At 40.9% G+C, this 13,855-nt stretch overlaps 2 protein-coding genes across 2 annotated transcripts in view; both read left to right on the forward strand.

The window, feature by feature from the left end:
* Positions 1–2,547, forward strand: part of LOC131343711 (ectonucleoside triphosphate diphosphohydrolase 2-like) — a 14,598-nt gene extending 12,051 nt beyond the window's left edge. The window contains exons 7-9 of the mRNA XM_058375590.1: positions 411–530; positions 1,184–1,318; positions 2,131–2,547. Coding sequence (XP_058231573.1) covers positions 411–530; positions 1,184–1,318; positions 2,131–2,340 — 465 coding nt within the window. The 3' untranslated portion in view covers positions 2,341–2,547. The remainder of the gene's footprint in view (positions 1–410; positions 531–1,183; positions 1,319–2,130) is intronic.
* A 768-nt stretch (positions 2,548–3,315) lies between these two features.
* On the forward strand, positions 3,316–12,804 carry nelfb (negative elongation factor complex member B). The gene is made up of 13 exons (XM_058375640.1): positions 3,316–3,578; positions 4,829–4,989; positions 5,073–5,172; positions 5,253–5,483; positions 5,578–5,763; positions 6,331–6,443; positions 6,553–6,655; positions 7,811–7,906; positions 8,322–8,464; positions 8,550–8,656; positions 9,846–9,987; positions 10,914–11,022; positions 12,412–12,804. Exons 1-13 carry the CDS (start codon positions 3,477–3,479, stop codon positions 12,559–12,561), a joined length of 1,743 nt encoding a protein of 580 aa, XP_058231623.1. The 5' UTR covers positions 3,316–3,476; the 3' UTR covers positions 12,562–12,804.
* The last annotated feature ends 1,051 nt before the right edge of the window (positions 12,805–13,855 follow it).

The following is a 13,855-nucleotide window of genomic DNA, read 5'->3' on the forward strand; positions in this document are numbered from 1 at the left end:
TCGTGAATCCTTTTGGGGTTCTTATAAGGATCATGTCTTTATTTCGGTGATTCTTTAATACCAGAATTTCCACTGATGATACTGGTGTTTCTGAATATCTCTATCTCTGTGACCATATTTAGAGCTTAGATTATTAGAGCTGAATCATTTTGTTGGTTCAATGAACCCTGCTGATACTGTTTGAACCTTAAATAAAAATAAATAAATTTGTATACATATTTACATTGAAATGAATGAACTATTGAAGACGATGCGAACTTTAGAGCTTGCTAGAAAGACTTGCTAGCATGGAAAAATGCGTGGAATTTTATTTTGTAGATAATCAGTTTACATATTTTCAGCCAGAAACCATCTTCCGTCTCTTATCTATGTCTTCTCTCTCTCTCTCTCTCTCTCTTTCTCTCTCGCAGGCATTTTCTGCTTTCTACTACATTTACTCTTTCCTGCAGCAGGCCACAGGCATCACCGTCACTTCCCCCAAGCTCCTTGAAGAAGCCGCCATCAACGTCTGCAACATGAGCTTCCAGGAGGTTCGAGGCAGCTGTGCTAATTCTATCCCTTGCTATTCTGAGACATCTATCTACATATTTCACATTCACCTTTCTCAGAATCGTAAAGGAACTCGAGCTGAAGTTTAGTTTACGCTAAATATAGGATACAGTATATGTGTACATTTGGTATAGAGGTACTTTAATAATAAGGCACAGTAGTAGTAGTACAGAAGTTCTAGTAAATATTGTGATGTAGTACAACTTACTGAGTATTTACATATCCACCCGCCTAGAAAAATACGTGCAAATGTCATGCAAATATTTTTCTTTTGTTCAACGTAGGTCACATTTTTTTTTTAAAAAAAGATTCAGTGTTTTTTTGCTTTATCATAAATGTCAATTCCTGAGCTCATGACAAAAATCATAGCATGGGAAGCAGTGGTGCTACATTATAAATGCTTCTGTTTGAGCTTCTCATGCATGAAGGGCATGGTTTTCATTTCCCATCATGACGATAATAGATAAAGCAAACTATTTCGCGCTACAATATATACTGTATATATTATATCACTACAAGCAAAATACGATCTCGGAAGTTGTATTTATTTATTTATTTCTCTCTTACGGTATGCTGCTTTAGTTTGCATTGGTTTTAAATGTTCCTTTATTTCTGCACTATTTCCCTATTAAAGATGCTGCACAAAGTTCCAGATCAGAAAAACCGACTGCAGGACTACTGCTCAGCCTCCGTCTTCATGCAGGTGCTCCTTCTGGAAGGCTACGGGTTTGATCAGACCTCCTTCCCCCGCATCTCCTTCCAGAAGAAGGTAAGCTCTGAGTGCACGTGTATGAGTCTGAGTGAATTGTTGTGAAATAGCGCCACACAGTGACACCACACGCTAATCTGATAATGTACAACGCTCAGCAGATACACTATGTTGGCAAAAGTTTTGGGACACCCCTCCAAATCATTGAATTCAAGGGTTGGGCTCGGGCTCCTTAGTTCCAGTGAAAGGAACGATTAATGCTTCATCATACCGAGACATTCTGGACAATTTTATGCCCCCAACTTTGTGGGAACAGTTTGGGGATGACCCCTTCCTGTTCCAACATGACTGCACACCAGTGCACAAAGCAAGGACCATAAAGACATGGATGAGTGAGTTTGGTGTGGAGGAACTTGAGTCCTGACCTCAACCTGATAGAACACCTTTGGGATGAATTAGAGCGGAGACTGTGAGCCAGACCTTCTCGTCCAACATCAGTGTCTGACCTCACAAATGCGCTTCTAGAGGAATGGTCAAAAATTCCCATAAACACACTCCTAAACCTCGTGGAAAGCCTTCCCAGAAGAGTTGAAGCTGTTATAGTTACAAAGGGCGGGACAACTCCATATTACATTCATGTGCATGTAAAGGCAGACGTCTTAGTTTTGGCCTGGCTCACAGTCTCCGCTCTAATTCATCCCAAAGGTGTTCTATCGGGTTGAGGTCACCATTTCACTGGAACTAGGGGTTCCAAGCCCAACCCCTGAAAAACAACACCTGAATTCGATGATATGGATGAGCGTCCCAAAACGTTTGGCAATATAGTGTATTTCCAATGGGTTCTCATATCTCGGTGTGTGCTGTGTTTCTAGGCAGGAGACACCTCCATTGGTTGGGCTCTTGGTTACATCTTGAACCTCAGCAGCCTCCTGCCGTCTGAGAGCGTATCCCTGAGAAAGGCTATTTGTCCAGGAGCCTGGAGCATGCTCGTGTTCCTCTTCACATTCCTGCTCATCCTAGCAGCCGTGTTTCTAATAATGACCATGTGCTGCAAGAAGAAAGAAAGTAACAGTATGCTGTAATCATGTCTGTTCAAAAAAAAATTTGTTTTTATGCACTGAAAAAAGCAAAGGGCTATTTGTGAGATCTTGATATTAGTAGGTCAGATGACGTGAACAAGAAATATACACTGGTACTTCTATAGGTTAGACAATTTAGCAGAAATGATCAGTTTCAGTTTCAGCTGTAGGAAAAAACTAAGGAATATATATATATATTTTAAAGAAAACTATTTAGTTTTTTTTATTTTGGCTGTTCTAATAAATACATTCAGGGTTATTTTAAGTAACAATTTTATGTAGCAACTTTTGGTAAAAATTTAGTTTGAAAAATTTGTTTTTAAATAAAATGTTATCATGCTAGAATAATTTTTTATATTGTATGCTTATGCGTTTTATACACTGAGCTATGACGAAAAAAGGTTTTGGATTTTTTTTTTAAAGGATTACAAAATGAATTTGAATTCCTTCCCTTTGTATGTGAATAAAAACCTGTGTTTTCTACATGTGTGTGTGTACGATTTAATTATGTGATTCTTTATAATGGAATTTAGTATGGTGGCTTAGTGCACTGTTGCCTGACAGCAAGAAGGTCCTGGGTTCGAACAGGCAGGGGGCCTTTCTGTGTGGAGTTTGCATGTTCTCCCCGTGCCTGCGTGGGTTTACTCCGGGTACTCCGGTTTCCTCCCACAGTCCAAAAACATGTACATTAGGTTGATTGGTGATTCTAAATTGCCCATAGGAGTGAGTGTGTGTGGTTGTTTGTGTATATGTGTGGCCCTGTGATGGACTGGTGACCTATCCAGGGTGTACCCCTGCCTTTTGCCCAATATGTGCTGGGATAGGCTCCAGCAGATCCCCGTGACCCTAATTAGGAATAAAGCGTGTATAAAAGATGGATGGATGGATGGATGGATGGAATTTACACGGCGTGCGCTGTTGTACGTGGGAACCTTTCTCAGACGGAACCTTTGATATGGCGTAGTCGGTGCTACCCGGCCTCGATTATTCCGCGCGCTCAGGAAGTGTGTAAAAAGCAGCGCTCTAAATAATACACGTCTAGCGAGCGCTGTTTTCCATTTTATTACAGTTTTCGACTCGTATCAGTGTGTAGTTTTAATAATTACTGCAGGACAGTAGAGCTACACTCTTAAACCAAGATGTTTGCCGGGTTGTCTGAGCTCGGGATATCTAATGGCGAAGATCTGAAGGAAACTTTGACGAACTGCACAGAGCCTCTGAAAGCTATCGATCAGTTTCAGGTAACGGTGATGGGCATGCTAGGTTCGTTTGGGAAGACTGTGGTATCTTTTTATTTTCGCTATAAATAATATTATTTTTTATAACTCAACAAAAGCTTGCGTTTGAGGTGTGGTGCATGATCGTGATCTGAATTCAAACGGGGCACATTAAAAGTGCTTACATGGTCTAATTTCTTACATGTATAAATAACTTGTAAGATATATAGATATAGAAGATGCTAAATAAATAAATAAATACAAATAGTAGTGGATTAAGCACGTTTATAAAAATGTATTCTGGTCCGGAAAGCTTATTTGTTTATGCCCCGCCCCTTTATCGTATATAAACACGCTGAGGAGGCGTGGCTCCGCGGATATGGGCGGGGATAATGCATAATAGACATAAGTAAAAATTATTGCGCCTTTAAACGTCATTTTATATCATTAAACTATGCGGAGTACTAATTATTAAGAACGTCAAGACGATATAAAAAAAAAACAAAAAATGTCCTTAATTCATATTTTTGAAGTAAGCTAGAATGTGAAATTAGTGGGTTTGTTGGTTACTTTATCACTTTAGCTGTCTGTATATTGTTAGCGACGTGCCGGGTTGCCAGATCTGGCTAAAACAGCCCAAAATACCCACATACAAAGCTTTTTAAAGACAGTTTTGACTGTGTAAAAAGAATTCACGGTAAAATGTTGTGGTTGCAGGAGAAAAATAAAACATTATTATGTCTTAAGTATTATTAGCTGAGATCAGTGGTCTCATGATTTGCTCATGGGCAGCGGATGTAGTGACTGAGACTAAAGGTCTCATATTTTTCTCTCAAGATCTCAGCATTCTGTGAGTCCTGGATTAAAGACCTTAATAGAAGGACGTCATAGGATTATTTGAAACTCATATGAGCGAGAACAGTCATGAAATGTGATACTGGACAGAAAATAAATCCTTTTTTTCTCTGACAAATGTTATGAATGTTTCTGGTAATGAATCCTATGAAGCGTAACTCAAGCTGATTGAAGATGTATGCAGATGTTTAATCACTTGTATTTCACAGGAAATCCACAGCGCATGTGGTCTCTGATTTAAAGTATCCAAAGGTTATGACCAGATCTCACTGCAACTATAGAAACTCTATAAATACGTAATATAATATATATAAAAAAAAACTTTTTCTAACATTAAAGCCACGGCATTTCCCTCAGGAGAATAAAACTCATTATGCAAGGTTCTACTTCACCACAGCAGCAGATGTTGTTATGTGTAGATGGAGAACGGCATATTGTTGCCGACGCTGCAGTCTGCGCTTCCCTTCCTCGATCTTCACGGCACTCCTCGGCTGGAGTTTCACCAGTCTGTGTTTGACGAGCTCCGGGACAAGCTCATGGAGCGAGTGGCTTTCATCGCCGAAGGCAAAGACGAGGACAGGTAAGAGACAGACACCCGAGTCTGTGACGACGTGATATTCCGTGGTTCTTCCTTTACGATATATTTAATCCAATCCGATATAGATACCACAAGTTGGAGGAACTTCTGGAGAAGAGCTTCCCGCTGGTCAAGATGCTGTCCATTCAGCCGGTCGTCATGCAGGTTATGAAACACCTACCAAAGGTGAGAGATGAGCTAAAGGTGTTCAGTTCGCTGCTGTTAATGATGATTCTACTTTCGTCTCATTTGGTGTTTATGCGCAGGTCCCGGAGAAGAAGCTGAAGCAGGTGATGGCCGATAAGGAGCTGTATAAAGTCTGTGCGGTGGAAGTGAAGAGACAGATCTGGCAGGATAACCAGGCTCTGTTTGGCGATGAAGTCTCTCCTTTGCTCAAGCAGTACATCGTGGAGAAAGAGGCAGCTCTGTTCAGCAGCGATCTCTCCATCCTGCATAACTTTTTCAGTCCTTCTCCCAAAACCAGGCGTCAGGGAGAGGTGAGCGCCTCCACGCTCATTAACCTCAGGCATGTTTTTAATCTCTTAATAAAATTAGAGTGTAATTAGAAAACGTGTCCCGTGCGTGTAACAGGTTGTGCAGAAGCTCACGCAGATGATCGGGAAGAACGTTAAACTCTACGACATGGTGCTGCAGTTCCTCAGGACGCTTTTCCTGCGCACCCGAAACGTGCACTACTGCACCCTGCGTGCTGAGCTGCTCATGTCCCTGCACGATCTGGACGTCAGTGAGATCTGCTCCGTCGATCCCTGTCACAAAGTGAGGAACTGATATCCTCTTTGGCAAATATTGCTAGTTAGCAACTGATACATACAAAATTATCCAGTGTTCCTCTGGTTGTATTATTACTTTGTCCAAGATTTAGTCTACTATAGTACTGGAGTTGAAGGAAGTAAATAATCCTTGAGGAGTTGTTGTTGGCTAGATATTATATGTTTTATGCATAATTGGTGTATTTACAGTTCTGTGTATCTGCAAAACAAGTTGCCCCCAGAAGGGACAATAAAAAGGTGAAGTTAAAGTTAGATTTTTTGTGGTGTGACAAAATCTAAAAAGCAGCACTAAAGCGCCATCATCAGGTGGATCTAGCTTATGACGTTTCCTTGGACAAATGGAGAAAATACAACCCACTGATCATGATTTATGTCTCTGAGACTTGTGGTTCGAGTTGCACATCCATCTCAGGCCAAAAACAAAAATGCTACTCATTATTACTAAAATAAAAACGATTGTTTATACTACATTTCATGACTGATGCTAAGCTAAGCAGTTTATATAGTAGGTCTCAAAACAATACATGTAAAGTAAATGTTTGTTTTATTCCAGTTCACCTGGTGCCTGGACGCCTGCATCAGGGAAAAGTTTGTCGATGCCAAACGAGCCCGAGAGCTGCAGGGTTTCTTGGACAGTATGAAGAAAGGCCAGGAGCAAGTCCTCGGGTATTACCCTTTAACTTAAAGCTAAACAAGAAACGGAGCAGCTCGAGGTTAATGTACACATAAAGATTTACAGCGCCGTGCTCATTCGGTGTGTGACTGTCTCTCACAGGGACCTCTCGATGATCCTGTGTGACCCGTTTGCCAGTAACACACTCGTCTTGAGCACAGTGAGGAACCTGCAGGAGCTGCTCAGCCAGGACGCCTTGCCCAGAGTAAGAGCTCCTGATCAGAGAATAAGCAGCATTATGCTGGTGGATTTTTTGTTATTGTATGCTTACACTGATCAGGCATAACATTATGACCACTGAGATGTGAAGTGAGTAAGATTCTCCTCATCATGGCACCTGTTAGTGGGTGGGATATATTAGGCAGCAAGTGAACATTTTGTCCTCAAAGTTGATGTTAGAAGCAGGAAAAATGGACAAGCGTAAGGATTTGAGCGAGTTTGGCAAAGGACCATATTGTGATGGCTAGACCACTGGATCAGAGCATCTCCAAAACTGCAGCTCTTGTGGGGTGTTCCCGGTCTGCAGTGGTCAGTATCTATCAAAAGTGGTCCAAGGAAGGAACAGTGGTGAACCGGCGACAGGATCATTGATGGGCCAAGGCTCATTGATGCACGTGGGGAGAGAAGGCTGGCCCGTGTGATCCGATCCAACAGACGAGCTACTGTTGCTCAAATTGCTGAAGAAGTTAATGCTGTTTCTGATAGAAAGGGGTCAGAATACACAGTGCAGGACGGGTCAGGACAGCAAAAGAGGGACCAACACAATATCAGGCAGGTGGTCATAATGTTATGCCTGGTCTGTGTATAATGCTTATGAAGGGCTTTTCACCCTTGACATAATTCCGTGGGTCATTGGACACCGCGGGTAAACAGAACCCTGTGTTATAAAGTTTGACGTTTCACACGGCAATTAAACCTGAGGATTAATAATCTAACGTTTCACACTGTATATTTTTAAACCCTCTTATTTGCATATTTGTGGTGTGAACAAACCTGACTGGATAACTACAGCGAACAGCCGGTTTCAGTACAAGGTTAAATATAGTCTTGTTGGTAAGCATCTAGAATGTTCCATCACATGTATCGCAAAAGCTCAGAGCAGCTTTTATTTATTTATTTATGAGGGCAGGTGGTTAATAAGGGATCCAGTCATAATAAAACAGAAATAATTGAAGAATGAGCCACTTTAAACAGGATTATGTCTTTTTGAGAAGCTTACATAAGAACCAAGATATATAAGGATGCGTTGATCTATAGTTATCTAGTAAATGTGCTTCTGTGATTAAAAACTGTAATAGACGGTCAGTTATGAGATAAGTTCGGTGTCAGAGTATAAGATCAGTGTTTTGTGTATGAACAGGACAGTCCAGACCTGCTGCTGCTCCTCAGGATGCTGTGTCTCGGTCAGGGAGCCTGGGACATGATTGACAGCCAGGTTTTCAAAGAGCCACGGCTGGTAAGAGCTTTATCTGTTCTTCATGTAACATTATTAACCCTTTAGTATTTTCAGACCTTTAGGCTCTGTAAGCTTTTTGTCTTTCTTTAGGATTTGGTTTCACTGAATGTAAATCATTCATCAATATGCACAAGTAAACAACAAAACCTTTTTAGTTTAGTTATTGTTCAATGCAGTGTTTTGTATGGTGACGTATTGAGCTCCTTTTAATCAGGAATAAAACCATCAGTTTTTCTTCTCTTCACTGATTCATAACCAAGCTCATTTTTAATAAAGTCGCTGGCTTTTTGCTGATTTTCTCATCTCTCACCAGGCAGATTTGTTAAGATTAAGAGCCAGCGCTGTCACCGTGAGCTTTTTAAGTGATGAGTGTTGTTATTTACGAGTAAACGATGTTGTTTGGTGCTGCCGTTAGGAACTGGAGGTTGTTACACGTTTCCTCCCGGCCATGATGTCGATAGTGGTGGACGATTACACCTTTACTGTAGAACAGAAACTCCCCAGTGAAGAGAAGAGCTCCCTCACCTACCCCAACACATTGCCTGACACTTTTACCAGGTATTTACACACACTCTTATTAATCACATACGCTTTACACATCTAGTACACAGTAATGTATTTATTTGGTGTTTTTTGTAATTAGATATCTGCAGGAAAACAGAGTTGCATGTGAGATGGGTCTGTATTATGTACTCCATATTGCTAAGCAAAGGAATAAGAACGCTCTGCAGAGGTTACTCCCTTCATTAGGTAAGTAATTAAGTAAGTAAATAAGTATATTAAATTACTATATATTAGAGAAGGATAGTGTGAGCTCACCCTCATTATTACTATAGTAATAGAAATTTCAGAGGCCACACCTCCTTCACTTAGATCGACACTCAAAGACCACACCTCTTTCATGGGGACTGACGGATTCAGAGGCCAAACCTCCTTCACTTAGACTGACGAACTCAGAGGCCACACATGCCTCCTTCACATAGACTGACCGACTCAAAGGCCACACCTCCTTCACTTAGAATGACGAGCTCAAAGGCCACACCTCCTTCACTTAGACTGACACACAGACGCAGAGGCCACACCTCCTTCACTTAGACCGACAGACAGAATCTGAGGCCACACCTTTTCAATTAGACTAACAGACAGACTCGGAGGCCACACCTCCTTCAATTAGACTGACCAACTTGGAGGTCATGCCTCCTTCACATAGATTGACAGATTCAGAGGCCACACCTCTTTCACTAGGACTGACAGACTCAGAAGCCATGCCTCCTTCACTTTGACTGACACTCAGAGGCAATGCCACCTTCAATTAGACTGACAGATTTAAAGGCCACACCACCATCAGTTAGACTGATTGACTCAGAGGCAATGCCTTCTTTACTTAGACTGACAGATTCAGTGCCACACCTCCTTCAGTTAGACTGACAGACTTGGAGACCACATCTCCTTCACTGTGACCGATAGATTCAGAGGCCACACCTCCTTCAATTAGACTGACAAACTCAAAGGCCACACCTCCTTCTCTTAGACTGACAGATACAGAGGCCACATCTCCTTCCCTCAGCCTGACAGTTTGAAAGGCCATGCCTCCTTCACTTAGACTGACCAACTCAGAAGCCACACCTCCTCCATTGTGACCGACAGACTCGGAGACCACACCTCCTTTACTGGGAGTTATAGACTCAGAAACCACACCTTCAATGAAACTGAAAGACTCAAGGAGAATAGGGAAGTAAAGAAATAAAAAGGAAAAGAAATTGATATGAACTCATGTAGGTGCCGGACGGAAATGCTTCAGAGAATAAAGAAACGTTCATGCACGTTCACTCAGTGTGAATCTCTGCAGCCTTGCTGTGAAACCACTACTGTGATGCCCTCTAGTGGCAGTATTTTTAATATACGCTTGTATTTAGTATACCTGTGTGTGTCCCTGCAGTGGAGACGTACAACGACATGGCATTCGGAGACATTTTCCTTCATCTCCTTACCGGCCATCTGACCCTTCTCTCTGATGAGTTCGGCACTGAGGAGTTCTGCACGTCCGTTTTCGACAATTTCCTCCTCACGTCCTCATCCAGGTCAGTGTTCTAGAGAAGGAGCCGGGGGCTTTACACTCATACCCCCTTACTTCCTTTACACATTTATAGCCATTGACTTAATGTCATGACTCATTTCAGCCTTCACTGATTCAGATCTTCATAATAATCTTATCTATATAATCTTCATCTGGATGACGATGTAGCAGACTTTCCTGTATCACATCGGTTATTTTATATATTAGGTGTTGGAATAAGATTCAGACTTGGGGCTTTGTTGATCAATTCCTTTCACGTCCTGATATTGTTCATTCTGATAGCCAACATTTTTTAAAAAATCTTGTGGGTTTTTATTCCTTTTTTGTAAACTATTCTAAGTATTCTAAAGCAGAATATCCATGTAGTAACTTTGGGAATTTATTCCAAGGTTCTTTCTTTCTTTCTTTCTTTCTTTCTTTCTTTCACAGCAATGCATCTAAAATATAACCATATTACTGTATATCAAAAACATAAACGTATGCCTTTATAATTTTTGTATAACCCCCTATCATTATTATCTCTCTGGGATTATATACATTTGTAAGCTAGCTATCATTTTTTTTTATTTTAGGAAGGAATTTAACCTCTGAAACTTAAACATTTTATCTGGAATGAAAAGCATGATAAAGAATGATAGAGCCTATAGAAAAGCAAAAATACAATAAAAACGTTTTCTTGATAAATAGATGTAGAGAACTGTGACGCATCTAAGAGTCGATTATTTATTTATTTATTTTATTTTATTTATTTATTTATTTACAAATTTCTGGTTTCCTAGTAGTTAGGATGTGGGTTCAGGAAACACCAAGGGTAATACCGCTGTAATGTAAAGCACTATTTTCTCTTATTTGAATGAAACATTTTAATTATTACTGCCTTCTTCTGAATAATTTCTTCTCTTTATTTATTTATTTATTTATTTTTTACAGCAAGGAGAATGTGCATCGACATGCGCTGCGCTTGTTGAACCATCTTCACCAGAAAGTGCACTCCTCTTCCCTGGAAGCATTGATGAAGACACTTGAACCACCCAAACAGGTACAACATTAAAACCCTTTTTTATATATGCTGTATATAAAAAAAAAAGTACGCTGGCCAGGAGAATGGGAATCGACTCATCATCTTATCTTCAACCAGTATAAACAAATGGATGATTTTCAGGCTGTGAGTCTGATATAAAATGAGTCAGTTGGCTTTCAGTGTGTGTTTTCCCCTCTGTTGGATCACCTTACACCGAATTTTAGTGGTTGAAGATAAACACCTTCAAATTTGAGCAGCTTTTTAGATGGAGCGTCTCAGAGAGCAGAAATGGGTTCGATATCAACATTTACCTTGAATATAGAAACATTTGTGTGTGGGGGGGGTAACCATTTTTAACTTTTCTATGAAAATAGTAGGTTAGATAAAAAATAGAAATACTTATGAAATATAAAATACAAATTCTTAAACCCCAGACTGTCATATGAGCTTCATATTAAGCCCCACTGTGGAGTGAGACACGACAAAGACATTCAATGAACATGGTACGATATCTATTTTCTGGCTTCTGAAGCCACTAGATGACACCCTTTTCTGAGTGATCATCCTTTCTCGGTTTATGCTTTTGAACGTGGAGGTCGGATCATTCACGTGTGAAGCTTTTTGTTTTCTGCCTTCCTTTCCTGTAAAGCGAAGTACTTTGTGTATCCGTCTGCTTGTGTTATAAACACCAGTAGGACACCTTATATAGACAAAAATAGGCTTGGTGTTGGGAATCACTCCACTGAGAGCAGTGGGACAGTTTATGCTGAAATGGAGTATGAAAAATTAGGACTGTGAATGTGGAGCAGGGAGAGCAGGTACCGAACCCGAGGCTGCATGTAGGAGCTGGTGCTGCAATTCGTGAAAACGTGAACGCGGCTCATACTCTGGTTCGGGAAGCTAAGTAACCCACACGTCACGTGGGTTTAAGCCGATGACGATGAAGAGCTGAGACACTTTAGTAGCACCAAAATAATAATAATAATAATAATAAAAAAGTTGTTGTATTCTCTATGCATGTCTGTGATGAACGCAGCTGCACTGGGGTTGGATAGAATGTAGTGAGACCAGTGCTGCGGGGGCATCAGGAACAATCACACTCAGATACAGACGGCATAACTCCAAGAACACACAGCATTTTATTGTCTGGGACCGGCGTGGGTGAAGGTGGATGAGACAAGGCTCTCTATAAACTCATCTCTGTTCACCATGTTTATCTAGTCCACTATAAGCTAGTTGTTTAGATTGAACATCTTCCTGTTTCTCAACAATCAGCATCACAGCTCTCAAGTGGTTCCTTTAATTCCTAGTGCATCATGTCTAAGTGGTGTGCGATACAGTAACAGCATCCGAATAGGGCCTTTTCACATCGTCGTAGTAATTCTCGTCTGTATTTTACATCCACAGAGCAGTGAGCCGGTAAAAGAGCTCTACACACAGCTGGTGGAAAAGATCGAGGCGTCTAAACGGAGTCCACCAGAACCCGAGGAAACTCCGACCCTGGACCTGGGCCTGCATCCGGTCACCGTCCCCACCACGCCCACCACTCCTCTCTGATACACACCGCAGAGACACAGAGACGGACTCCGAGACTCTCTCTTTCTATTTTTTTTCTTATCCAAAGCTCATTTTATAAACATCGGCGCCGTTAAATGTTTGTTTTTCTTACGAGCGAGTATTTTAAAGCGTGATCTTGTCTCATTGTCGTATCGGTTCATAGTGATACAGCTCTCATGAGCGACTCGGTGGCTTGTGGATTGTTTGTAGTCCAGCTGTAAATAAATTTATTTAGAAACCCAACTCTGTTTCTTCCGAGTCTTCGTTATGGCTTTGGTTTAACAGAATTGAACCTGAACTTCCTGACAACTGAGAACAACAATCTGTGAAATCTATACTCTAGTATTCTTCCTCAATTTGTTTGTTTTAGTGACATCCTCACTAAAAAAGCACCAGAGACAAATCTGTTCCTCTCCTCAACTCAATCCCGGTGCTATGTAGGACGCCATGTTTGAGTCTCTCTTGTCCTCTCTTGTCTTTTACCTCTTCTGGGTGGAACAGGAAATCGGAAATCTTCCCAAAAATTCCCAGCTTTTTTTGCTGCACCATGAGTCGGGATTAAACCTTCTCCGGTTTTTGTTGGCTCAATTTTTGCTGGTCAGCTTTATTCTACCAAATCGATTGGTGCGTGTGTGTGTATGTGTATGTACATATATATATATATATATATATATAATCTCCATGTGTCTTCTTTTAACCCTAATAAAGGATTAAAATGATAACTTACATTCCTTAATATCTAGATATATTGTTTCTTAGAACAAAATACACAATTTCCCTTGGTATGGTATTTAGGTTGATTAGGAACTAAACCTATGTAAATATAAGCAGGAACTGAAAACAGGAATTTAAAACCTTTAATCAGAAACTGAAATGTTTATACATGACCGCATTCGACGGAGCCACTGGTGGGAATTTCCCTGGAGACGTTTTGTACTTTGTGGTCTCGCTTTCTTTCTTTTTTTGTTTTTCAGGGGTTGCATATCTCGCGAGTCGGCTTTCCTCTAAGCCCCCGGTACATGAACATCTAACAGAGTACGACCGAGGTGTTGCGTTACTGAGAGAGTCGTTATCTATAAGATTTATTCCATAGCCAGAATACAGCCTACTTCAAATCCACTGAAGAGACCTGATTCGGTCAAGTCAGGTCAGGTGGCACTTCAGATTAAGTTGGAAGTGGACATTGTCTCAGAGCGGCTTTACAGAAGTATAGAAACATTTATCCTTCACATTTACCTCTAATGAGCAAGCCTGAGGAACTCCCTGAGATGATATGAGGAAGAAACTTTCGGTG

Source organism: Hemibagrus wyckioides, linkage group LG22 (genome assembly GCF_019097595.1).
Source record: "Hemibagrus wyckioides isolate EC202008001 linkage group LG22, SWU_Hwy_1.0, whole genome shotgun sequence".
Taxonomy (NCBI): domain Eukaryota; kingdom Metazoa; phylum Chordata; class Actinopteri; order Siluriformes; family Bagridae; genus Hemibagrus; species Hemibagrus wyckioides.

Bases quoted from the DNA above. Each gene is read 5' to 3' on its own strand.
- nelfb (XM_058375640.1), top strand. From the start codon at position 3,477: ATGTTTGCCGGGTTGTCTGAGCTCGGGATATCTAATGGCGAAGATCTG. The intron at 5,484-5,577 runs GTGAGCGCCTCC...TGCGTGTAACAG, and splicing joins AAACCAGGCGTCAGGGAGAG to GTTGTGCAGAAGCTCACGCA. The intron at 9,988-10,913 runs GTCAGTGTTCTA...TATTTTTTACAG, and splicing joins CTCCTCACGTCCTCATCCAG to CAAGGAGAATGTGCATCGAC.